The sequence below is a fragment of the Phyllostomus hastatus genome, unplaced genomic scaffold (assembly GCF_019186645.2).
Source record: "Phyllostomus hastatus isolate PE091 unplaced genomic scaffold, TTU_PhHast_1.1 phas_contig_524, whole genome shotgun sequence".
Lineage (NCBI taxonomy): Eukaryota > Metazoa > Chordata > Mammalia > Chiroptera > Phyllostomidae > Phyllostomus > Phyllostomus hastatus.
This window is the reverse complement of record NW_025333900.1, coordinates 16,399,395-16,426,567: the sequence shown is the minus strand read 5'-3', so window position 1 is coordinate 16,426,567 and position 27,173 is coordinate 16,399,395. Positions and strand designations below refer to the sequence as shown.

Genomic DNA, 27,173 nt, shown 5'->3' with positions numbered 1-27,173 from the left:
TTGGGCAGTTCTTGGTGTTTAACTTTCACTTAAATCATCCTTTTGAAATTGAGTAAGATTACCAGTAACCTAGTTTTCAAGTAAAAACTTTTAGTATTTTATTCTTTATTATCTTAAATTTAAGAATAAAGGGGATAGTGTAATAAATCCCTCAAGTACCCTCACAAAGCTTTAATAATTATCAACTCTACAGACCTTTTTCAGTTCTGTTCCACTCTTGTTTGCATTACTTGACACTGTTGATCTATCACTTATTCTTGAAACTTTGTTTTGCCAGTTAATATTTTGCTGTCTGGGGTTTCCTCCTATACTGAGTGTTCCTTTTCTAACTTCTGCCCCCATGTATAGGCATTTTCATAGGTGCTCTTTTTCCTGCTCTCTCCCCCAGCACCATCCCTAGGCTGTCCCATTTAAGATGTTGGCTTCACTATTCACTCTGCAAGCAATTCACAGATGTGAATGTCTTTCTTTAAACTCTCTTCTGAGTTGCAAATTTATAGCTGCCTGTTAGTCATTTAGACATCTGAAATTCTAATTATATATAGCATATATCTGCTTCTTCCCCTTTTCCATCCTGTTTTACCTATTCTGTTAATGGTGTCACCACATCTTCTACACTTTCCTGTGCTATTAGAGTAGACTTGTCACTAGTTATTTCTCGTCTTGCTACTCCAATTTATCTTGCACATTACTGCCTGGTTTATGTTAAAGTGTATCACCAGTCTTACACTGTTCTGCCTAATAATCTTCATTGCAACTACATTTCCTGCTATGTTAATGTAGCCTTCTGATATGTTGTTTTTGAGACTTAATCTGGATACACAATTCAAGTATTTAAATAAAAATACTAAAATACAATTGTGTCTCTGAGTGTTTAGTGAATTAAAGATTTGTATACTTTTTTTTTAATTTTTTTAAGATTTTATTTATTTATTTTTAGAGAGGGAAGGGAAGAAGAGGAAGGGAGAGAGAGAGAGAGAGAGAGAGACAGACAGACAGACATCAATGTGCGGTTGCTGGGGTTTCTGGCCTGCAACCCAGGAATGTACCCTGGCTGGGAATCGAACCTGGGACACTTTGGTTCCCAGCCCGCACTCAATCCACTGAGCTACGCCAGCCAGGGCAAGATTTGTATACTTTTTTAAAGAAAAAATTAAGCACATAATTTTCATTTGAGGTTTTTAAAGATAATCTATAATAGTGGTGCATCTACTAATAGTATAATTAAGTAGGATATAAATCTTTTGCTTCATCTACTTAGTTTCTGTGCAAACCCACATATTTGCCTCCTCTACACTTTTCTCTCTCTCTCACTCTCACTCATACACACAGAGACATACAATTTTAGAAATTCAGTTAGGGAAATGTGTTCTTTCTACTTTCCAGTTTATGGAGCGTATGGTAATGACTTCAGTAATGTTTATACTCACATTGGTATCACTAGGTACTGAACAGATATTTAGTGAATTTGTCATATGCTGAAATACAAAGCTTTTAAAAATACTTGTTTTGGTGATGTAGTGTAAAAACTTCACCAATACAAAATGAATGTGCTGACCTATTTTTCCTCATATCTTTAGGGTGAGAATCCTTTTGAAATTCAAGATCATTCTCAAGATCAGCAGATAGAAGGAGATGAAGAGGAGGAGGAAAAGATTGATGAACCTATTGAAGAGGAGGAGGAAGAGGAAGAAGAAGAAGAGGAAGTGGGGGAAGTGGAGGAAGTAGAGGAAGTGGGGGAAGCAGAGGAAGTGGGGGAAGCAGAGGAAGTGGAAGAATTAGAGGAAAGGGGAGAAGGTGAAAGAGTAAAGGGAGCTGGGGAAGGAGAGGCTGTGGGGGAAGGAGAGGGAGTTCAAGAAGGAGAAGGAGTAGGGGAAAGAGATGAAGCAGCAGCAAAGGAAGAGCATGTCAGCTCCTCTGTTGACCAACCTGAAGAAAATTAAACATAAGGTATTAGATTTAAAAAAAGCTTTAAACTTCTGTCTTAATGCGGAGAAGGGTAAGAATTTTAATAGTTTAAAATATGAGACTTAACACCTATGTTGCATGCATTCCACACATTAAAATTTGTTTTATATAATTTCTAAATGTTTGGCATTTGTTTTAATAAAATGAAGGTATTAGTTTAGTTTTTATAGCTACCAAACTTAGATTCAATAAATTGTATAATTTTTAAGCTTAATTTTTATTACTTTATTGGTGTTAGGATGACAGATGTGTATTGTCAGTGTATCTATTCTAATCATTTGAACTTAAATGCTGCTCTTGGGAGATTATATTCAAGTGTGCATTAATGTTTTGAATACTTACCCTGGAAGAGATAAATTGGGCAAGTATTTTGTGCTCTGTGTATTTTTTTACTGCATTGGACATTGAATAGTAATTTGCTTTAAGATACGCTTTAAGGCTTTTTGTGACCATGTTACCCTTTGTAGCAATAAAAAGTGCTTTTTGTTTTTTTTTTTTGTTTTTTTTTTTACAAAAACTCTATCTAGCTTAACAGTTTTAAATGAAACAGTTCAGAAATTAAATGAGTGTTTAAAATTAGGATTTGCCTTAATGCACGAGTTGAGCTCATAAGTATTTTAAGATGATTGAGAAGACTTGAATTAAAGAAAAATTTTACCTCAATCATATTTTAAAATGTATTACTAAATATTTTTAACATATTTCAAATAGAGGTCAGTCTATAACTGACCTATTTATACTTGTTTTAATTCATCTCCTTTCTTGGTGCCTGTGTCAAATCTTGAAATCTTTTTGAAAATACATTTGAATACAAATAATTTTTCATAGTTGTGTTAGTTATTTTGTTATGTCAGTTTTTGGTTGAAGAACAAAGAAACAAACTACCACTTTAAAAAAAAAGAATTATTTCTTTCTTGACTATTTACCTCCTATATTTACTTTTTGTAGTCCATATGCTTTTGTATAATGTAAAAGAGAAGATGAGATTGATAGATGACCTTTTTCAAATGACTATTTATGTCACTGAAAAGCAGTACTCTGTTTGAATCTCCACTCTGTCCTCTTTTGAGAGGGGTACTCTTGCAGTAAAATTAGCTTCTCAAGATTTTGAGGCATCAAATGAATCAATATATGGGTATATTAAGTATAATTTTAAGGCATTAAGTGGATGATTATATGAGCATTTGTAGAACTTCATAGATAATTTCTCTTTTTGCATACAGTAAAGCTTTTAAAGGGATTTTTTTTTCCCCAGGCCAATATGGATTTATTGTTGTGGGCTACATTCACTTATTTTCCAGCTACAAAAATACAGCAGGCATTTATATCCACTTACAGGGATTTGGAGTCTGTTTAGGAGTGTGTGTTTGCTTTAAAAGGCTTCAGAAAGAAAGTCTTTTTGCTCAGCAGTTTGTATTTTGAGGATATTAGGACTTGATCTACATTCTTGTTTCTCCTTAAAAAAAAAAAAACATTTGTGGAAGAGCTAAGGTAAAAGAAGAATAGATCTCTGGGTTAGAATTTAGTAGGTTCTTTTGGCAGTAAGTAGGGCTTAAAAATGTATTTATTTATTTTTAGAGAGAGGGGAAAGGAGGGAGAAAGAGAGGGAGAGAAACTTCAACACGTGGTTGCCTCTTATGCACCCACTACTGGGGACCTGGTCTGCAACCCATCATGTGCCCTGGCTGGGAATCAAACCAGCGACCTTTTAGTTTTGAAGGCTGGCACTCAATCAATCCACTGAGCCACACCAGCAGATTTTTTTTTTTTTTTAAGAAACTTTTAGAAAGAATCCTATAGAGAAAGAATCCTGCACAACAAATTCTAAGTAAATGTTTTAGAATGAGAGATAGGAAGGAGCATCTAAGTAGTAATTTTGTGGAGTTCATGTAAAAACCTTTATTCAGACTAGCTTGTTTGCATAGTATTAATAAAGTGCATTTTGTTATTGTACTTAATTCAGAAATTCAAATTTATGTGTATATTGGATAATTTGTAGATAGGTAGTTTAGTTTGCAGGCAGTTAATTTTGTGATCGTTGTGTTTATATTTTCAATACTTTTGTGATAAGGATATGTGTAATATCTTTGATAACTTTGTAACTTCTGTTTCCAAGCATTATTTGTTTTCTTTATTAAAAACCTAAATATTCTAATCACCAAAGAAGTTCATTTACAGCTTACACAGTTGTTTAAGCCAGATGTCTAGGACTGTCTTATATTCTTCCCTTTTTATCTCTTACTAATTCCTGTCTATCAGAAAGTCTGTACTTCTACTTCCAAAATTGATTTGCCCACAGTTCCATCTCTGCTGCTACTGACCCATTTTAAGTCACCATCATCTCTTTCCTGGACTATTGAAATAGCTTATTAAATAATCTTGCTTCCACTCTGACACTGCTAGACTCTGTTTTCCACACAGAAGTATAACTTCTTAAAAATATAATTCAGATTATGCTAGTCTCCTGCTTCTTTTTATGCCTGTACAATCCAAACTCCTTATCATGGCAATCAGACCTGGCCTAGCCTTCTAATTTTGTATCTTATTGTTCTCACCAGCCATAATGGCCTTCTGTTTTTGTTTTTTTGTTTTTTTAAGTGAAGCGCTTCTCTATCACCAGATATTTGTACTTTCTGTAACCTATGCTTAGCTCTCCTTGGTGGACTTTTTATTGGTCAGGTCACCTTAAATATTAGAGGAGGATTTTCTAAGGAAGTATAAGGGCAGCAGTTATTAAATTTTTGTAAAATGAGGATTTGGGCCATCTATATCTCAGATTTACTAGATCATATTCTTTGGAGATGGTATCTCAAGTGGTTCTGATGGTAGCGGGCAGTGATTGCATCTTGAAAATGTTTATGGGGCTCATAACCAAATTTCTAGTGCCTACCAAAGCAGGAGCTTTTGCCGTTTAGTGAGTAGGCACAGGATGGTTCTTCATAATATTGTACAAAAGCATTGGGATGACCTGTGAAAGATCTCTGAGAATCAGAAAACTGGGTCTTGTTCTTGTTTTTATTTTATTCCCCATTAAATTTATTTTATTCTTAACAACCATATTGTGAAGTAATAATAATAGGAATAATACTTCAACCATATAACAAGCTCTGTCATGTGTCATTCACTTACTTGAAATACTTCATTGGCTTTCCATACCAGTAACTATAACATCCAGATTGTTTTGGTGTGACATCCATGGCTCTTTGTCTTTTGTTCCTTGCCTGCTTCTCCAGCTTTCTATCTCATTCTTATTTATATTAACTGCCTGTCCCCATAAATGTTTGAATTTAGATCTCGCTTCAGGAGACAGTGGTTCCTTGAGCTGGCAAGACTTGACCCGACTACATTGTAAAATCTAGATGTTGTATTTTATAATATTACACTATTATTACACTATTATAAAATATACTTATTTATATTTTGTAATATAATTTATAGTGTAATATCTAAAAAGCCATTAATCTTTTAATAAGGTGAAATAACTGAAAATATCTACAGGAATTTGTATACCAAAAACTATAGAAATATAGGAAAAACTACAAAGGTAAATGTTAGTAGTGTATGTTGAAACATGTTTGAGAATTCTGTTGTTATTGATAAGTTTATTATTGTAGAGGTGGATAGTATTAGGTTATCTTATTATTATCAGACTTAATTATTTAACACTTAGCTTTGCCTATCAAATTTTTATTTTGAGTACAAACTTTTATGTATATGTGAAATGTACCACTTTAACCATTTTTAAATGTATATTCAGAGGCATTAACGACAAAGCTTTTGATTACAGTTTGATATCCATTGTAGTTCTGATGGACAGAATATGGAGTAGTCATGCTAATACAAGTGTCTCAGTCCATGTGACAGTTACAGTTCCTGTCACAAATCAACAATTTGACTTTCTGTGAAAGTTATGGTCCCTACTGTGATAGCTGGGTCTCTGCTTTGGCATGCAGACCACCAGGGGGCCTGCAGATTCTAGGCCGTGATGAATTCAGTCAGCACTGCCACCATTTGAGGCTTTTTTGGAAACAGTCGTATTAATCTCTTTCTAATTTTATTTCCCCTTATGATTTTTCTGGTTTTTGTTTAATTATTTTGAAAAGTTGTATATTAGTGCTAAGAGGGAGGTGGTGGTGACAGGAGATAGTCTCCCTGGTGACTGGGAGTGTGGAAGGGAACTACAGCAGTGAAGTTATTAGATGAATATAATGTATGCTTTGTGGTGAGTTCTAGATCAAAATGGCCTATTGGATTGAAGTCATTATTCTAAAGTTCTATTAAAGTTATAGAAAACATACAACGATAAAAATCACAGCAATAAAGTTAAATTCATAGCAACAAGGGTGCTGTGAAGCATTTCTAGAAGATGTAAAATGAACCAGATCTTAAATAAATAGAACCATAGACCCAAACAGATGAAAATTAAGGAATTACTTCCATTTTTAGAGGCAGCTATGAGAGCAGGTAGCTGTAGTATGATAAATCTACCTTTTTTTTTTTAACCTCACTCAAGGATATGTTTATTGAGGGTTTTGTTTTGTTTTGTTTTGTTTTTTTGTTTTTAAAGACAGGTAGGGGTAGGGGGTGAGAGAGAGAGAAATATCAATGTGAGAGAAACATGGATCAGTTGCCTCCTGCATGCACCCTGACCAGGAATTGAACCTACAACTTTCTGGTGTACGGGGCAACTTTCTGGTATACGGGATGACATTCTAACCATCTGAGCCACCTGGCCAGGGTGATATCTACCTTTTAAAGGACTGAATAGTTATGTCTGTCCCTGGATCAGCGTAGTAGATCCATAGTATTCCTCTAAGTTACAGGCATTATAGAGATTGTTGTTTGCCGAATAGAGTGAGACTTCTGATATAGTAGATTCCCGAAGCATATATAGGGGCCATCGGAGTGTGGCAGTGCCCTAAGTGTTTTATGGATACCACTAAGTGATTCCCATTATTTAGAAGACAGGCCCGCCCCCGCCAAAAAAAACAAACCAAAACAAAAACAAAACACCAAAAAAAACCCCTGTGGCTGCCCAATTCCCATTTTTCCTACTGACTGTCCTTCCCTCCTTCCTCACACAATTAAAATGCTTTGTTCCTTATAATCAAAATTTGCCAGGGAACTTCACTCAAACTGAGAAAATAAATTCCAGGTAACAGTATTGAAAAATCTAGTGGTGCTGGCTACCATCTGTAAGCTTCACACTTTTTGTTTTTGTATGGACTTTATATTTTTAAAGGGTTGTAGAAAACAAAACCAAAGAATATGTGACATATCTGATTTGCTCCTAAAGGACTGACTGGCCCTTTGTAGGAAAAGTTTCCTGACCCCTAGGTTCTCCTCTACCAATACAGACAGATAACCAAGAAGCAACAAACGTTAAGGAAAAGAGCCACATGAAAGATAGGCAGTGACCTTAAAACGCCAAGGTAATTCCTGGGAAAAAAGGCAGGAAAAGGAAAGAGAGAGCTTTTAGAGCAAAGAATAATTATTATATATAATAATAATTAGTAATAATTATAATTTGTTTCATATATAATCCTCAGCTATATATAAATCATAACCTTCAAAGAGATTTTAGAAGTTATTGTGTTAGTATCTTGGAAATAAGAAATAGTTGCTAAAATAAAAACATTAGGCCAAATAGTTGAATAAAATATGGCTGAAAATGAAATTTCTGAGCTCGAATTTTGAGCTGAGGGGTAATTCCAGAATCTTGTAAGAATATGAGGCCAAATAGATAGAAAATAATAAGAAAATTTAAGAGAAGATTAAAGTAAATACCATCCATTTAAAATTAAATTTCATCAGGTTAGGAGCCATAAGTACAGAGAATTCATCATTGAAAACCTACATATGCCAGGTACATGGTAAGTGTGCAATAAATATTTTTGAGTGAATGAATGTTTATGTATGTATATATGAAAAGATAAGACACAAAAATTAAGGAAATAATTTTATTATTTCCTTATTAGGGAATTAATAAGGTAAAAACTATTCTGATGAACGGCTGACTTAAAGTTAGAGAAAATTACTTTGAATTTGGGATTCTATGTAAAACTAATTTTAAGAGCGAGGGCACAATAAAGGCATTTTAGCAATTCTGAAATATGGAAGACTCAAATGAACTCAAAACTATACAACATTACCTGAAATTATGAATGAAAAACTGCTGACAAGGAGAAATTGATGCATTTGCAATCATAGCTAAGTATTTGAACATAACTTTTTCAGAAATTACAGATGAAAGGTTCAAAACTGAGGGCACAGGTTTTGAATTGCACAGTTCACAAACTTGAATAGAGTATTTCTTTTCAAACATAAAAAATGACCATGATGCACACAGGTCACAGAAATCATACAGGCTCTCTCCTATTACCACAATGCAATAGACCTGAAATTAACAAGTGGATAGCAATAAACTGATAAAAATTTAATCGTTTATATAAAGGAAAACATTCTTTGTAATAGTTGTATTAAAAATTATGAAATTTTGAGGAAATTCCTATTTCAGCTGTATCAAGTTATGCAGAAATCTGAAACCCCTCAATGTGGTTGCCTAGGCTAGTATACCTTTATTCTGAATTATTGTCGCATTGGAGATTACAGACCTATCTCACTTAGGAAAAAATGTAAATTGTTGAAAAAAATCAAATCCAAAAGAATGTGTCATGATAAAGTAGGGTTTATTCAAAGAATATAGCAATCTATTAATGGAACTCAGTACATTCGGATATCTTTTACTGGAACTGAGAAAATCACGTGATAATCTTGACAGATGCTGGAAAAATGTTTTCTAAAATTTGACACATTACAGATTTAAATTTTGTCCAGCTAGGAATAGTTAACTTGGCCAAGGACAGCTACCAAAAACCTTCAGCAAATTGTCCACATTCAAGCCTGCCTGTTGGCTATACAACAATCACTTAATCAAAAGAAAGAAATACTAGGGAGAGACTACAGTTAGGATTTCAGGCTCCACATGACTGTGGAGACAGTACACCCAAGAGAATCAATTGAAAAACTTAGTAATAAAAGGTAGTTTTGTTTAACAATTCAACATCTACAAGTCTGTAGCTTTCTGTAATATCAGCCAATTCAAAATGTGATTTTAAAATGCCCATTCACAATAAAAACCTGAACCATATACAATCAGGATGAAGGAGGAAAGTGCAGCTCCATAAGAGAAAGCCCCTACATTTTTGTGAAGGGCATAAAATCACTGAATGAATAGATAAAACGTTCTGTGTTCCTGTTTGTAAAAACAGTTTTGTCGACATGACCTTCTAATTTATAAATTAGTGACAGTTCCAGTGGGTTTTTGTTTTTTTTTTTACTTAGAATTAGCATTGGCTGTGAGAGCAAGTTAAAAATAACAGCTGGTTACAGAAGGCCGAGGTGTCTTTCATATGAAAAGCCAGGTGGTCAATGTAGAGTGTGGTGGTGCCCTTCCAGGTGTCAGAGAATGATGCTCCCACCTTCAAAACTTATGATCTCCAGTGATCCCATCTATTCCAATCAGTGGGTAGGAAGAAGATAACAAAGTCACACGCTTGCACTTCAAAATCAGGTCCCATAAATTGCACCTAGGTTTCTATGTTAATCCCATTGTTTAAATTAAAGGAGCCACATGAACACACCTGCCAAGAAGACTGGGAATTGTATTTATTCCACATGGCCATTTTCCAGCTATAAAAAGAAAGGGGAAAATGAATATTTAGGGTACTATTAGCAGTATATGCCATGTAAGCTGATTTAGAAATTCATATGCAAAGTAACCAAGAAAAAATAAAAATAAACATGAAAATTTAGGTATATTTCTTACTAGAAACAAAACTACAATAATGTGTCAATGAAATAGACTAACATAATATGGATATAGTGTATGATAAAGATATAATTTTGAATCATGGGTAAAAGAAAGTAGCCTGTGAATGATTTGGAGAGAGAATAGCCACATGGGTTAGATGTCTGTGTCACACTATACACAAAAGTAAATTTTAAGTGGATTAAAGAGACAGGTTAAAAAACTCCAAACTATATAAGTACTAAAATGTAGGAAAATGTTAATTTTAGGATAGGGTTTTTCTAAGCAAGATATAAGCCCCAGAAGTCAGACATAAGGAAAAAGATTGACAAGTTTGGAACATAAACTGCTGCATGCTGAAACACCCCGGATAAAGCTGAAAGCAGAGTAATGGGAGAAAATGTCTGCAGTAGGTGTATGTGAGACAAAGACTAAATAATAAAGAGCTTCAATATATCAATTATTACATCGATATTCAAAGATTTATCATAGTCATTTTTGGTGAGAAGAATAGACCCTCTACCAGATGATTAATGGCTGAATAAATTGTTTCATCTTATTTGGAGGGTAATTTGGAGGTAACTAGCAAGATTTAGAATGCACATACTATTTGATTGCACCCATAAATAACTGTTCATTTACCTGAAATCACAAATGCCTGAGATATTCTCATACACATGAATGCAGAGATAGTTTATGTCATCTAATCAGCTTCTTTACTATTTGGAGGTGTCAAAAAAGGATTTTTATACAACAAATAACACCTGGCTGGCATTGATGGTAAGATGCCATCAACTGTAATACGCGTTCCAGCCCAGAGATAATAAAATGTGGACTGGAGGGATTGGGGAAAAGGTGTGTCTAAGAATTACTGAAACGGAGATCTGTAAGAATGGTCTTTACAGCATTATTTATAATGAGAAATTGGAAATAGCATGAATATTCAGCCATAGGGGGATGATTAAATTATGTACACTCATAACATTGAATCCTCTAGCCATTAGGAAGAATGAGAAAGATCTGTCTGATTTGACATGTAAATATTGCCAAGGTACATTGTGAAGAGGAGAAAAGCAAGTTACAGTACAGTGAGTGAATTAAACTTTTGTTTAGGAAAATGATATGTGCATATATGTAACTACATATATTCCAAACTTTGTATAGAAATGCTAAAAAGACAATACAGGGGGTGGGCAAGAAGTTCATAGTTGTAATACAATAGTAAATAATAATACAAGGATAAACATTTCATGTACTCACAACTGTAAGCCTACTTTTGCCCCACCCTGTATATTTATACAAAATTAAAAATCTGAATGGATACATGAATAATGTTTACTTGTGAGGAGGGAAGTTGCATGGGAAAGTGGTGACTTTTAAAAAATTTTTTGGTCATTTTTTAAAATAAGGATATAATCATGTATCATGTTTATAATGTAAATATTTGAGAAGAATCTGAAAAATGTATAAAGAATGAAATAAAAAAAACCCCCAGCTAGAATCCAACCACCTAGATAATAGCATTGGTAAGAGTTTTTGTGTATTTCCTTCTAGTCCATATTCCTTTGCAACTAGGTAGATGTTGATGGAGATGATGAATCCATCTGTGAGCATCTTAAGTTGGTATTGCCTGTGGGAGAGTAAAATGGTGATATCAAGGAAGCAATGGGATGTGGGGGAGTGTAGCTTAGGGGAGCTCATGATCAACTTACAGTATTAATGCTTTCTCTTTCAAGTGATGGATTTTAATATTCATGTGTCTGACACAGAAATGTAATTCCTTGTGGCAGCATAGTGTAATGCAGCTTTTCAGGCTTAGAATTCAACAGATCTTGCTTCCCTGCTGTTCCCTACCCCGTTTCCCAGCTGTAGCATTTTCTAGTTTTGTTCATCTTGGGTAAAACATTTAAATTATGAGAAGCCTGTTTTCTCATCTACAAAATGAAGATCATGTTATCTTCCTTGCACATTGTTAGAAAAATTAAGTGAGTGTAAGTGAACACCTAGCACTGTGTGGAGTGCTTAATTAGCTCAAAATTTTAGTTTTCCTACTGTTACCTAAATATCAGAGCTAATTTATTTATACTTAATTATCAATAAAAGAGAAAAGGAAGTATTCAAATGGTAAATCCTTACGTAAAATTAATCCAGAAATTTAGGGTTTTTTTTTTTCAAATTAATTTTAACCCATTTTGATCGTCGATAGGTTGTTTTGTAGATTATATTACTCTGCAAGGTTTGCACAGGACTTTGGTCAAAATGAACAATATCACAATCTGATTATCAAAGGGAAATAATTCACAAGTGTCTCATCTAGTAGAACCAATTATAGTTATTCCCAGAAACATTTGCCTTTGGCATCCGAGGTCCTCAACTGACAAAAGTTTAATAACCTGCTGATGTGAGAGCTCCAAATTCAGCCCCCACAGAATTAAAGAACTCTCTTCAACTGGGATTTGAATTGCTTGTCAGCACTGAGGTCACTGTCACTGTTAAATGACAGGTGTTTTCCCGAAAATGCCTTGTATCTCTTCCTGTGATATAAAGTTCAGTGCTGGCAACAGCAGGGTGGAGTTCTTTAATAACTGTTAAATTTATTCTTTAGAGAGTTTACAAAGATGTCCTATTGCTCTGGGAAGACTCCCTGGACACCCAAGCCTGCATTTTCTTTTTGCATAATGCCTACGATTTAGAGCCACCAGGCTCCCTGTTGTATAGCTCCTGTATTCTTGGTTCAGTATAACCAAAATGCTCATAAATCTCCTTTTCTTCCAGTAGCTTTCTGCAGCAGCTGGGGTATGACAGTGATGTCCCTGATCTGTAATTCCAGACAACCCTAGGGTGAACAGATAGACCAATCCACAGCTGCTACGTCAGATAAAGCGATGTTGTTTGCACAACTCAGTGTCCTCAAGAGGTACTCATGTAATACCCCCAATTTGTATTCTGCATAAAACTCCTTTTACAAGTTATAAACTTCCTATAGGGAACAAATGTATCCAGCTAAAAGATACTGAACATATGACTGTGTAATATAATTTTAGGCACAAAAGGAATTGGCTTAGCCTTTTCCATTCTAGAAGCTGAAAGCTGTCAAAGAACCCACAGTTTCTATTTAAGTATAACATTCTTCAATTTGGAATTCTAATAAGCCATGTTTTCCTCACCCTGGGTTTGATATGCAATGCTAGGGATATGACTGAGTAATATAAATATTTGCATTGTATATATCATGAGACTTTACCCTATGTTTATCACAAAAATTTAATTGATTTATTATTTGTACTTGATTGACTTGCAGTTGAGGCAGCTAATTAAATGATTCCTATTATCACGTTAATTGCATTAGAGAAACTTTGACTAAATGATGCATTTGTGTTTTTATTTACATGGTACTTCCTAATTCTTCTCTCATTCTGGATCAGAGATTCTCAGTCTTGGCACTGTGAGTATTTAGACTGGATAATTTGTTGTGGGTGCCTGTCTTGTGCATTACAGGAAGTTTAGCAACATCCCTGTTCTCTACTTACTGTATTCCAGTAGCATACCTTGGTCATGACAGTCATGGATAGATGTCCCTGGGAGACTGGTCTAGATATATTAAAAGTAGTTGGGTGTGAATTTGAACTCTAAATGTTCTGCTAGAAGATACTGGAATTTTTTAAAAAACCACCTTAGATTCAACTCTTTTAGGAAGCATTCCTGGATTGCCTTGACCTTTTCTTTCTCTACACACAAATAAACTGGGCTGTAAATATTTCTTTCTTCACTCTGTGCTCTAGGCCTCTGCTGTACAGAAAGGACTTCTTTTTTTCCTTTTTTCCTATCTCCAGCTGCATAGTCCATGGCACTTGGAAGATTGGAAGAATGAATGTTTCCAATCACTTTTTAACTTTATTTTTATTGTTGACACTATTACAAGTATCCCCATTTTCCTTTCCTTTACCAACCTCCATCCAGTCCCCCACCCACCTCTGGCCACCAGCACACTATTGCCTGTGTCTATGTGTCATGCATGTATGTCCTTTGGCTAATCCTTTCAATTTTCATCCAGTCCTCCCCCCTTCCCCTCTGACAGTTGTTGTCACTGTGTTCTCTGTATCTATGAGTCTGTTTTTGTTTTGTTTGTCAGATTATTTTGTTCATTAGATTCCACATATAGATGAGGTCATATGATATTTGTCTTTTTCTGGCTGGCTTATTTTACGTAGCATAATAGTCTCCAGGTCCATCCATGCTGTTGCAAAAGGTAAGGTTTCCTTCTTTTTTATGACCGAGGAGTATTCCATTGTGTAAATGTACCACAGCTTCTTATATACTCATCTACTGATGAGTGATTGGGCTGTTTCCAGATCTTGGCTATTGTAAATAATACTACAATAAACATAGGGGTGCATATATTCTTCCAAATTAGTGTTTTGGGTTCCTTTATCTATATTCCCAGAAGTGGGATTGCTGGTCAAAAGGTAGGCATGAGTTATTTTTCTCCTACAAGTATATGTCTATAAATATAAAGACCTTCTGTTAAAAAAATAAAATGAAAATAGATGTATCCAGCTATTTTATTTTGCTTTGTGTCACCTCTTTAGTTTTTATAAGGTTGTGAGACTTTATTTTCATTAAAGTCTCATGCATTATTTATTCACCTACTATATATTGAATACTTACTATGTGTCAGATGCTTGTGCTAGGAGCTGAAGATGGAGTTATGAACAAAATAGACATAATCCTTGTCTCTTGGAATCTTACAGATGATTAAAAAGCTATTACCATTCAGGAATGGCCTACTTACTTAGGTCTTTGACAACATTGGTTTTCAAACAAACCAAAATCGTGTAGGGGCCAGAACCAGCTCTAGATACATGGCATATAACAGACATGTCCTGTGGGGTTCAGAAAAATCCTCTGCTTCAGAGATCCTTAATGCGGACTCTGATCAGTGGGGCCCGTGTGTTGTGGATGCAACAAACAAATTCACAAGGACTACGAAAGTCCTGTGGAGAAAAAGGGACAGCATGGCTGCTCTCTGAGTGAGAGAGAGGGCCCTGACCCTTGCCTGGACAAGCTTTTATTGCTTTTCTGGGCACATTACATCAAGGATGGTCCTCATTTACTATGCACAGGTTTGCTTTAGGTGATTACCTTTTACAGATAACAAAGGAAAGGATGTTGCTAATGCAAGGGGAACAGTGGTTGAACTGATTACACACCATCCTTGGGAGGTTTAGCACAGACTTTAGGAAGTTATTTTAAAGATATGCAGTAAACATTTGCTGCCTCAATTCAGGGTGAGGGAGTTTTAGCAAAAAGCAAGCCTCAAAGCAGCCTAGGTACAATGCAGTCCTGGTTCCCCATGGGAAAACTGATCTGTGGGCCCAGTTCCTGTGTGCTGCCTCGCTCCCACCAGTTTTCTGAATCAGGGACTGGGTTACATTCGCCACTGCCATACAGATTGGTTCCCTATAGATCCTGAATGATTCCTTCTAGTTTTTCCCACACTCTAAAACACTAGAGGACGAAATGTGAGTTAACAGGGGTGGGATTACTAGGTAGTAAAGAGGAAGCAGAGTTCTGTTCTTTAACTGGTCTCTTCCCAACAAAGAGCTTGCCAGGGACCTAGAGAGGTGGCATTCCAAGAAAGCACAAGATTTGGAGTGAGGAAAAAAAAGTGCCAAATAGCATTCTCTCTCTAGTTGCAAATGCATACCTCAATTTCATAAGGTATATGGTAACCAAATAATGACCGGATATGGTAACAAAAATAATTCCAGTTCTCCTGCTCTTGCCTGTACCTGCTCACTAAGTTACTCTCTGGGGCTCCCATGTAAAGCCCCCCTTAACCCACTCCAGCTTCCCAAATACACCAGGGAGTATCCCACATATGTTCATGAATATTACTCACACTCATGCAGTCACTGCAGGAACTGAGGTCTCTCTCTACATGACATCTCTAAGCTTCATTTGAATCTACATTTGGTACAATGCCAGCAATACCATATGTGATCCTGCAAATGTCCTTATGATCTCACCTCCTCCTGGACCCCTACTCATTATGCCACAGGTCCACTGGCCTTTCTGCTCCTTTGACACATCCCACTTGCTTCTGCCTCACAGACACTGCATTTGCTGTTTTCTCTGCCCAGAATGCTCTTCCCAAACCATTGCACAGCTGGTTCTCTTTCATCATTCAGCGAGGTTAAACTGAAACTTTCTCAGAGTGGACTTCCTGCATAGTCATTCTCTGTCCCCTTATGCTTTTACTGCTCACTATATCTAAAATCACTTTATTTATTTGCTTATCACCTGACTCCTTCACTAGAATGTAAGCCCCATGAGAACAAAAGTTTTCCTTTTCATTCAGCACTGGATCCTTGGCACTTAGAATGGTGTCAGGCACTCAGAAAATACACATTGACATAGCCAATCTATCCATGCTTCCACAAATGCACAGATGTCTTCATGGGTGAGTGGAGGTATATGACAAAATGGGAAAGAATACCTCATCCTTATTTGTATCATATTGTGTTAGGATCAAGTTTCTCAACGTCAGCCCTATGGACATTTTGGAGCAGATAAATTCTTCCTTGTGGGATGTCCTATGCATTGTAGGATGTTTAGCAGCATCCCTGGCTTCTACCCACCAGATGTCAGTAACATGCCTCCCTAATTTAAGACTATCAAAAGTGTGTCCAGACTTTGCCAAATGCTTGCTTGGGAGCAAAATCTTCCCTGGTCAATAACCACTTCATTAGAAAGATTCAGAAGCTGGGTAATTTGTGTACCTATGTCTTACAGAGTTTTTGGAGATATAATTTGTTTTTGTTCTTTTAATAATAATGCTGTATATCCTACCCCAAATGCAGTGGCACACAACTATATACATTCTCTCTCTTGTGTGCCTGCAGTTTGGCTGGGAATGGGTCAATCTTGGTGGACTCAGCTAGGTTTGGCTTCAAGCTGCAGATTTGATCCACCTCTCTTCCAAATATCTCTCATTCTCCTTAAATCAGGGCTACCCGAGTCATGTTTACAATGAAAAAAAAAAAAGATGAACAAAAAGGCAAGCCCAATCATGGTAGCATATTTCAAGCTTCTGTTTATGTTATATTCTCAAATGTATCATTGACTAAAGCAAGATGTATGGCCAAGATGGAAGTCAAAGGGCAGGGAGACACCCTCAGACACAGTGGAAGGTAGAGAGGATTGTATGTTTATTTGCTGAATGGTAATCCAAAATATTACACAGATCTCTCAGTTTTAACTCACAGTTCTGTTTAGACATATGAGGCCTGTCTAGAAGGTATCCAGCCATGTAATATGAAAAATAGAGAAACTTACTGAAGGTTCAAAAAATAAGAAATAGGGTACACAGGACAATGACACCTCAGTCCCCTTCAAAATAGTCATCTTTGGGCCTCACACAATTCTCCCAATTGCTATCAGCTGTCTTGTATTTTCCTGAATCTCATCAATGGCTGAAATCTCTTCCCTTTCAAAGGTGATTTTAGTTTTGGGGAAAGCCAGAAGTTGCAGGGCACCAAATCTGGACCGAGGGGGGCTGAGTCACCTGGGTGATTTGATTGTTTGCCAAAAAACTCTGTACGAGACATGATGTGTAAGTGGGCATGTTGTCATGATGAAGCTGCCAATCACCAGTTGCCCATAGCTGCAGGCTTCTGAATCATCCAAATAGTTTATGCAGAGGAATGTTTAAGCTTAATGCAAAATTTGATGCCACTTATTTCTCTACTTGCTCAGTCTTTTTGAATATGACGGCCACACAGTACATGTGCTCACTTAGTGATGTCTATTGCCCCCACTGACTAGTACAGTGAAGTTGTCAATGTTCACACATGTGCATTCCAATCCACTCTCCTTGGATATCAGGTTACATCGATGTTGTGCTAATCATTCTTATTATGTTAACAATGGCTGGACTTTTTCTGGATGGACCTTGTAAAACCAATAGAGACATATCTGAATGATAGTCACACTGACATCTTCCTTGGCAGTTATGGTTTTCTTAATGGATCCTTCTAGCTTTTTTCTGGACCTCTTGTACCCTGGTTCATGTAGCTGGTAAATAGCAGACCTAGAATTCATGCCTAGTTCTATCTGATTCCAAAGCTTGTGCACTTTAACTCTGTTATGAGTAGAGATTAAGTGAGGAAGAACTTTTGAAATCATGGAATCCACAGAATTTGTTAGCTTCTCAAACTCAATTAATTACTTGAGGTAGGGAAGTGAGTAATGACCCTGAAATTCAGCTATCTAGTAACATTTCTTTTTTTAAAATTATATTTCATTGATTATGCTATTATAGTTGTCCTGATTCCCCCCCCCCCCCCGCCTTTGTCCACCTCCACAGAGCACATACCACTCCCTCAGACAATACCCCCACCATTGTTCATGTCCATGGGTCATGAGTGTAAGTATTTCCTATACTGTACTTTACATCCCCATGGCTATTCTGTAACTACCTATTTGTTCTTGATCATGGTACTACCCATACCAGATAAGTATCCTATTTGTGCTTATTAATCCCTCACCTCTTCACCCATTTCCCCACACCAACATCCCATCTGGCAACCATCAAAACACTCTCTGTATCCATGATTCTGTCTCTGTTCTTCTTGTTTAGTTTTGTTTTTTAGATTCAATTGTTGATAGATATGCGTTTTTTGCCATTATTGTTCATAGTTTTGATCTTATTTTTCTTAAATAAGTCCCTTTAACATTTCATATAATAATGGTTATATGAAGTCCTTGGTGATGAAGTCCTTTAGTTTTTTCTTGTCTGGGAAGCTCTATCTGCCCTTTGATTCTAAATGATATCTTTGCTGGGTAGAGCAATCTTGGGTGTAGGTCCCTACTTTTCATGACTTGGAATATTTCTTGACAATCCCTTCTAGCCTGCAAAGTTTCTTTTGAGAAATCAGCTGACGGTTTCATGGGAACTCCCCTGTAGGTAACTAACTGGTGTTCTCTTATTGCTTTTAAGATTCTCTCTTGCCCTGGCTGGTGTAGCTCAGTGGATTGAGCGCGGGCTATGAACCAAAGCATCACAGGTTCGATTCCCAGTCAGGGCACATGCCTGGGTTGCAGGCCAGAGCCCCCAACAACTGCACATTGGTGTTTATCTCTCTCTCTCTCTCCCTCCCTTCCCTCTCTAAAAAATAATAAATAAATAAATAAATAAATAAAAAGATTCTTTATTTTTAACTGTTGGCATTTTAATTATGATGTGTCTTGTCATGGGTCTCTTTGTATCCATCTTGTTTGGGACTCTGCTTCTTGGACCTACATGTCTATTTACTTCGCCAAATTAGGGAATTTTTCTTTCATTATTTTTTCAAATAGATTTCCAATTTCTTGCTCTTTCTCTGGAGCCTCTATGATGCAAATGTTGGACCTCTTGAATTTGTCCTAGAGGCTGCTTATACTATTCTCATTTTTTTGGGATTCTTTTTTCTTCTTGTTCTGATTGGTTGTATTTTGCTTCCTTATGTTGCAAATCATTCATTTGACTCTCAGCTTCATCCACTCTACTGTTGTTTCCCTGTAAATTGTTCTTTATTTCAATTAGTGTATCCTTCATATCTGATTGAGTCTTTTTTATGCTGTTAAGGTCCTCACTTAGCCTGGCTGGTGTATCTCAGTGTTGAGTGCCATCTTGCAAATCCAGGTACTCAGTAGGTTTTTGAGCATCATTATAACCAGCACTTTGAACTCTGCACTAATAGATTGCTTATGTCCTTTTTGTTTAGCTCTTTTTCTGGAGTTTTGATCTGTTATTTCATTTGGGCCATGTTTCATTTAGCAGCCTCCCTGTGTTTGTTTCTATGTATTAGGTAGAGCTGCTTTGACTCAGTGTCTTGGTGGTATGGCCTAATGCAGAAGGCATCCTGTAGGGTTCAGTGGCAAAGCCTCTCCCATCACCCAAGCTGGCTACCTGAAGTCTGCTCTTCATGTGGGCTGAGTACACCTTCCTTTTGTAGTTGAGCTTTGGTTGCTGTTAGCAGATCAATGGGAGAAATTTACCCAGGCCAGTCAGTTGCATGCACTGGCTGTGACCACTGACCACCAACCTCCACCCTCCATGGAGGATCAGTTGTGCAGGGGCAGGGTGGTGGTGCTCTAATATGGTCTGTAGCTGTCCACTGGTTGTGCTGGCTCTGGGTTTTCCTGCGTGGTGCTAGTCAAGATCAGCCCCCATCTGTGTTCTATCTGGGGCCACCCTGCCTGAAGTATAAAGCAGTCTGAAATGACTGCTACTTGTGCTGGACTTAGAGATTCCCAGGTGAAGCCAAGCTGTGAATCTAGTCTGGCTGCTGCTAGTGATGGGCCAGGGACTCACTGAGGCCAGCTGTTGCTTGTTTGAGAGGATTTAGGGAGCTGTGAAGCCAGGCCAAGACCAACCATTCATATGGAAAAGCAGCTTAGGTGGTCTGGTAAATTGGGTGGGACAGAGTCTCAGGTTATCTTCAGGGCAGGGCAAACAGTGTTAGCCAGTTTGATGGGGTCTCAGATATGGCACTGGTTTGCCAGCCCTGTGGTTGGAGGGTGTACAAAAAGGACAATGGCCTCTGCTCACCTTGATCTAGACACTTCAATTTCTCCCTGTATGTCACTGGTGCCTTTCAAGCAGTTACCCTGGTGCTGGAGCTCAGAGGGAGTGAGTCTGAGTAGGTGAGTGAATGTGTGGGTTCTTTAAGAACTGCTTGGTGCTCCAGCAGTTTCTTCCCCTGACTCAATCTCTGCTCATTTTTTGCAGCCAGTAGTTGTGGGGATGTATCTTCCTGGCACTGGAAACCCCGGGCTGGGGGGCCTGGTGTGGTCTGGGACTCCTCGCTCCCGAGATATCCCTCCCAAATTTTTATCTGCCACGCATGGGTAAGGGATTAGCCCATTCCACTTCTGCACCCCTCCTAACAGTCTGGATGGATGTGGTTTCTTTAATTCCATAATTGTCAGACTTCCACATTCAACTCGATTTCTGATGTTTTTGTGATGGTTGTTCTATATTTTAGTTGTAATTTTGATGTGGGTGTGCAAAGAGGTGAGTCATATCTCCCTATGCCACCATCTTGACTGGAAGTCAATTTCAAACCTCTAGTAATATTTCATAGTTATTGAACAACATATGCATATACAGTGTACTCTGCCAGGTACTATATATAAGAGGCATAAATAGTGAGTGAAACATTGAAACACTGATACCAAACTTTTGAAATTTTCAGTCTTGAAGGGAAAGTATACATGCACAGAAAGAGAATACAAGTTAGAAATGATAAATATTGGACTCTAAGATACACAAGTTTAGATATTGTGTCTGTTTTTGTTTGCCCCAGTGTGCCCAGACCTATATTTTTGTACACAGTAATTCAGTAAATATTTGCTCATTTGAACCAAGGAAATAAACAGAATGTGACTGGGTTTCAGAAAAAAGAAAGATTTGTTCTAGTTGAAGCATTTAGGGAAGGCTTTGTGGGAGAAGTGGCATTTTACATAGAACTTGAAAGATGCAAATAGTTTGGACTGGAACTGCAGATAGTGAAGGTGGTGGAGGAAAGGCATTCAAGAAAAAAATATCCGTAGAAACAAGGCACAAAAGCAAAGAAGAGACTCTCTAGGGCAGGGGTCCACAGCTCCTGGGCCATGGACCTACCTGTACAAGTCCATGGTCTGTTAGGAACTGGCCACACAGCAGGAGGTGAGTGGCAGGTGAGCAAAACCTCTATTCACAGCTGCTCCCTATCGCTCATATTACCGCCTGAGCTCTGCCCTCTGTCAGCTCAGTGGCACAGTAGATTCTCAAAGCAGTGCAGACCCTACTGTGAACTGCCCGTGCGAGGGGTCCAGGTTGCGTGCTCCTTATGAGAATTTAATGCCTGATGATCTGGCAGTGATGCTAGTGCTGGGGAGCAGCTGCAAATACAGATTATCATTAGCAGAGAGGTTTGACTGCTCAGAGGCCATAATAAATCCATTGCTTCCAGGCTTGCGTCAAAACCCTATCAGTGAGTAGCAAGTGACAGTTAAACTACATCTGGTGGCAGGCTATAAAGCCATCCTCCCACTCCCGTTCGTGGAAAAATTGTCTTCCATGAAACCAATCCCTGGTGCCAAAAAGGTTGGGGACTGCTGTTCCAGGAACAGCATGTGCTTCCTTGTGGCTGCAGCGTAGGGTACTTGAATACGGTTGTGGAATTGGTTGGTGGCAGATCAAGGAAGGCCTTGAATGTCAGGGTAAAGGGTTTGTATTTTATTCAGAGGCAAGAGGGAGACAGCGGAGTGACACGAACAGAGGTGTACTTCAGGCAGATGAATCTGTCAGCAAAATGTACTGGAGTAAAGAAACTGTGGTAGGAGGTGGAGACTGCAGTTAGAAGGTTAGTGTAACATTCCAGGCAGAAGTAGCAAGGGCCCATGAAGGTCTAACCCAGGGTGACCATGGAGGGAAGGCAATAAATAGATCTGAAAAATGTTAAGAGGAGAAGGCAGTACCTGCATTTCATTTGATGCAGGGGACCAATGACAGGGGAAAACAAATCAAATATGGTATAAAAAAATTTTTAACTTGAGTGACTAGAGAATAGTAGTGCTATTAAAAGAAATCAAGCTCACCGAAAGAAATTCTATTGACTGGTTTGTGAGGGAAAATGCTCTTTGGTTTTGATCATTCTGAGTTTGAAGGGATTGTTAGATATCCAGGTATGAGTGGAGTGGGGGTGGTGAGGGTTGGCAGTTCTCCATCAGCATGAAGTGATGGCGGAGGTCTGAGGGTGGTTCCATGGGCCAGTTCTGGGAGTCAGATCCACAGGGCCCTTGTGTGTGGCCTCCATGCGGGCCTCACGGTGCCTATTGCTGTGTCTTGTAGCCAGGGTTTAGTGTTTAGGTAGTGTTGGGGTTGCTATGACAGAGGGTGTTTTGGAACCATTTAATTTTGGGGGGTATGTATGTATGTGTGGGATGCCTGTGAGAGAAAGATACTGCCCTTCAGTGATTTCTGGCTTTCTAGTTCTCTCCTAAGTAGTTTTTATGGTGGAAGGTAGAGGGCAGCAGAGCCCCACATTTCAAAGGAGATCCAGGTCACTACTTCACCAGAAAGGTTTTGTTGTTTTGTACCTCCCCAGTATCTTTTTGTTAATGAAACCTAATCCCCATTTAAAGCGGGAGAGCGTAATTTGTTTTTTAAGTTACCGTCTTTGGGTGCACTGCGAGGATGTAAGCTTTGCTTTAGGGGAGGCTGTCTCCAAGCTGATTATGTCAAACTGTTTTACAGAAAGGAGTTAACTTTCCTGGTGATGGAAAGTGTGGGGTTAGGCTTGCAAGGGGGAGTTTGTAGCCTGAGGGCTAACTCCATTCTGAAGACTGTTTTTTATTTAAAGAAAAAAAAATTTAGGCCCCTCTTTTAAGATACGTTTGGTATTCCATATAGTTACAGTCGTGGTGAGCATAGCTCTCAGTCCTTGCTGCTGTTGGCTGGGCTTCCTCAAGTCAGGAGAGCTGGCATAAGGGTGGGTAACAAAGCCACATTCACAAATACAACCTGTATTTCTTTGGGTTTTAACCTAACTCACTGCTGCTGCGCCTCCCGTCCTTTCCAGGCTGTTCTTCTACCTCTAGACCTCTGCCTACTGTCTGGGCTGCCCGGGAAGCCTACGGCAGCGTAGGGGCTTGTCATTTGTTCCCAGGCAGGGGCTGTGCTGTCTTCCTCTGGGTGATGTCACCGCTGGGCCCTGAGCAGTGGGACCTACCGCTGCCCATTAGTGTACTGGTCATGCTGGCCCTGTGCAGAGCGTGGGACATGCTTCTCTGTGCTACACTGGCTTTGGTGAGTATGCGGCGGCCATGTCTACCTGCTCATTACTGTGCCCACAGCACCGGCACGGTGCCTGATGTGGAATGAGTGCTTGATTATTTTTTTTTGGATTGTTATTGAATAAGCGCCAAAGACTGGTCAGCTCAATGTCTTACGGAATTTTAACTAAGCATTTTAAAAAAAACATTTTTTTCCCAGCTCTTTTACTTGTACTTCTTTCCTTTCTCACTGCTCTGTATGTGTCCATGGGGATACACACAAAAGGCAAACTCTCACGGGTCCCAGGAGGAGGGCGGGGACATCAGCTGTCTAGCTGGGTGCTCAGTGTGGGTGTCTGAGTCGGGCTGCCTGTGGCAGCGGCCAGCGTATGTGCGTCTGATATCTGATACTACTCTGTTCTTTGGTCACATCACACTGTTAGTCCTTCCTTCCTTCCTTCCTTCCCTCCTTCCCTCCCTCCCTCCCTCCCTTCCTCCCTCCCTCCCTCCCTCCCTCCCTCCCTCCCTTCCTCCCTTCCTTCCTTCCTTCCTTCCTTCCTTCCTTCCTTCCTTCCTTCCTTCCTTCCCTCCCTCCCTCCCTCCCTCCCTTCCTCCCTCCCTCCCTTCCTTCCTTCCTTCCTTCCCTCCTTCCTTCCTTTTCTTTCTCTTTCTTTCTTTCTTTCTTTCTTTCTTTCTTTCTTTCTTTCTTTCTTTCTTTCTCTTTCCTTCCTTCTTTCTTTCTTTCTTTCTTTCTTTCTTTCTTTCTTTCTTTCTTTCTTTCTTTCTTTCTTTCTTTCTTTCTTTCCTTTTTTTATTTTATTGTTGTTCAAGTACAGTTGTCTGCATTACCCCCCACCACCCCCCGCAGCTGTCCCCACCTCCTTCCCTTGATTCCACCCCCTGCTGGTTTCGTCCATATGTCCTTTATAGTTGCTCCTGAAAACCCTTCACCCTTTTGCCCCATTATCCCCTCCCGTCTCCCCTCTGCTTACTGTCAGATTGTTCTAAATTTCAATATCTCCATTATATTTTGCTTGCTTGTTTGTATTGTCGATTAGGTTCCACTTAAAGGTGAGATTTCATCTTTCATTGTGCCCTTCCCTTTAAGCCTCCAGGCATTTTTTCATACTGTTTCCAGCCTTTGGTTGTCCTTCTTCTCTTCTGGCTTGTGAACTTCTCTTTTTCCTCCCTCCCTTCCTCCCTCCCCTTTTTGTTTTTTTTAATACTTTTTCTTCAATTGTATTTTTTCAATTACCATTTAATCCTCTTATACCCTCCTCCCCCCAGCAATCCCCACACTGCTGTCCATGTCCATGAGTCCTTTTTCATTTTTGCTCAATCCCTCCACCCCCTAACATCCACACCCCACACCTTAGTTGTCATCCTGCTCTCTGTGTCTAGTTCCCTTTTTAGTTCAGTTTAGTGAACTTCTTTTTCCTGCCATACTTTTTCTTTTTCCCTCATAGCATTTGTCACTTTCTATCAAGTTATGTAGTTTATTATGTTGCCTGCTCTCCCACCCTCCTAGCAGGGTGTCAGCTCCATGAGTGCAGGGGTCTTTACTTGTTCACTCATCGATCCCAAGCACCTAGAATACGACCATGAACAAAATAGCTGCTCAGTAAATATTTGTTAAATGAGCAAATGGATCCTTGAAGTTTCAATTCCAATGCCATGTCACTGCCTCAGGGAAGCCTTCCATGTCTGACTTTCACTCTCAGTCCTGGATAAAATGTGGTTTCTGCCCTCTATATCACCATAGCGCTTTGTTTATGTTTATGGTACAGCACATGCCCAACTGTGTGGCACTTGCTTTATATCTCAATGAAAATGATAATAAAATAATGTAACAGAATATTAAATTGGCAGTTTTGCTTGAGGTACCAAGATGTATGAGTATGAGATTTCAAAGTTAGGTGGCATCCAAAGATAGGCATTTCCATGAATTTCTTGACTCTTAAAAGAAACCCACCGTCACTGTGCATACTGAAGGATCACGAGAGTGGCGATGGGAGGTTAGATAAGGAGGATGTCTTGTGAAAGAGCAGCCCAGTGAGCTCTCCACCCCCAGCAGGAGGAGCAGGGAGGGTGCTCTGCCTTCACCTGCAGTCACGAGGGGAACCTCAGAGGGACTATGTGGATGTACATCTGTGTCTCTGGCAGTTCCGGAGACACATGACTGCTTTCTAAGCCTTGCCTAGAAATTATAAAAGGCAAAGACCAGCTGGCCAGCAGCTCTGGCAGCAGGGCAAGGGGGCTGCCCCTAGAGTTTGTTGGGGGAAGTGGAGCGTTTTCTCAGAGCGCCTGTGAGCCAAGTGGGAAACAGCGAGGCTGGAGTCCTTTCCAGTCCTTCCCAAGACTGCGCCTGGAGGCTGCCCTCCAGGACAGCCATAGAGAAGAGGTGGCCAGCCAGAGAAAAATATTACCTTTGTAGTAGGAAGGGTAGTCCAATATTCCAAAAAATTTTGGGAGGTGGAGAAGGTTTTGAAGAAATTGTTAGACAGAAAGAGTAATTTTTAAATGCCCAAAGCAAAGTGTTGCATGGGTCCCTGGCCAGCAGTGACCACAGAACGCTGTGGATGGCTCGACGAAAACATTCAAGAAAAAACATGCACAGAGACAAACTAGTTTCTGTGGAGAAGTAGGGACAAAATGGCCACCCCCCCTAGTGGGGAGCGCTGCCGATGTTCCACCCATACCTGCTTTTATTGGGCTCATTTTGCATAATAATTCAGGTAAAGTACAGTACTCATTAGGGGGAAGTAAGGAACCATAGAAAACAAGGAAGTCTGCCGGTCTATTTTGAGTCGGGGTCAAAGAGCTGTAAGACTTTGAGGAACATAACTTCCTCCTTGGACCCCTCTCATTCAACTGAGAGCATTCTAAACAAAGCAGGTTTCACAGTAATTTACATATTCTTTCTTAGGCCTGATCACCTGGGGAATCCGCCCTTTTCAACACAGAGCTGCACCACCCTGTCATTGTTTCAGGCTTAGGTGGAGCAAGGGAACTAAGGCAACCAAGAGATAAGGAGATTTTTCTCCCAGACATGAGAACTCAGGCTATGTCAAAGCCGAGGAGTGAGGGTCCATCACCCCCTTTTGCTGCAGTCCCCAAAGTCCTTCTTTTGGGGGGCCTCCCAAAGTGATCGTGCCTGTCTTAGGTCATTCCCCCACTGGGGAATCTCACCCGTCTTTGGCTAACTGACCAAGCTTTTGGGGGTTCAGTTATGAATAAAGCAGCAGAAGCAGCATTCCTGCCAGGGAGATAAGCTTTTGTCTCCTTGCTGGCTTACGGTTCCAAGGGCGTTCCCTTAGCCTTAGCCTTAGCCTAGGTGGGGGTTTCAGCTTCTGATGCCACTTAGGGCGGTTCCCAACAGCAAAGAAGGCCCCAAATTAGGAAACTGGCTCCAAAGAGAATTAGTGAAATAAGAACACCTCTCTGCCCCTCTACCTCTTCTCCATCCCACTTTCGCTGCCCCTGGCAGGGTGAGGAGCCTGCCAACAAGCTGGGGCCAGGGAAGTGCTGAGGGCTGGGGTCACCTTGGGGAAGACAGGAAGGATGAGGCCTTTCTCACTAGAGACTGTCAGCC

The 27,173-nt window shown here is 39.2% G+C and overlaps 1 protein-coding gene across 5 annotated transcripts in view; it reads left to right on the top strand.

Annotated features, from left to right (window-relative positions):
* ZNF326 (zinc finger protein 326) overlaps positions 1-2,786 on the top strand; it is a 43,399-nt gene extending 40,613 nt beyond the window's left edge. For all 5 annotated transcript variants that reach the window (XM_045847120.1, XM_045847119.1, XM_045847123.1 and 2 more), the window contains one exon: positions 1,581-2,786. In XM_045847120.1, coding sequence (XP_045703076.1) covers positions 1,581-1,943 — 363 coding nt within the window. In that variant the 3' untranslated portion in view covers positions 1,944-2,786. The remainder of the gene's footprint in view (positions 1-1,580) is intronic.
* The last annotated feature ends 24,387 nt before the right edge of the window (positions 2,787-27,173 follow it).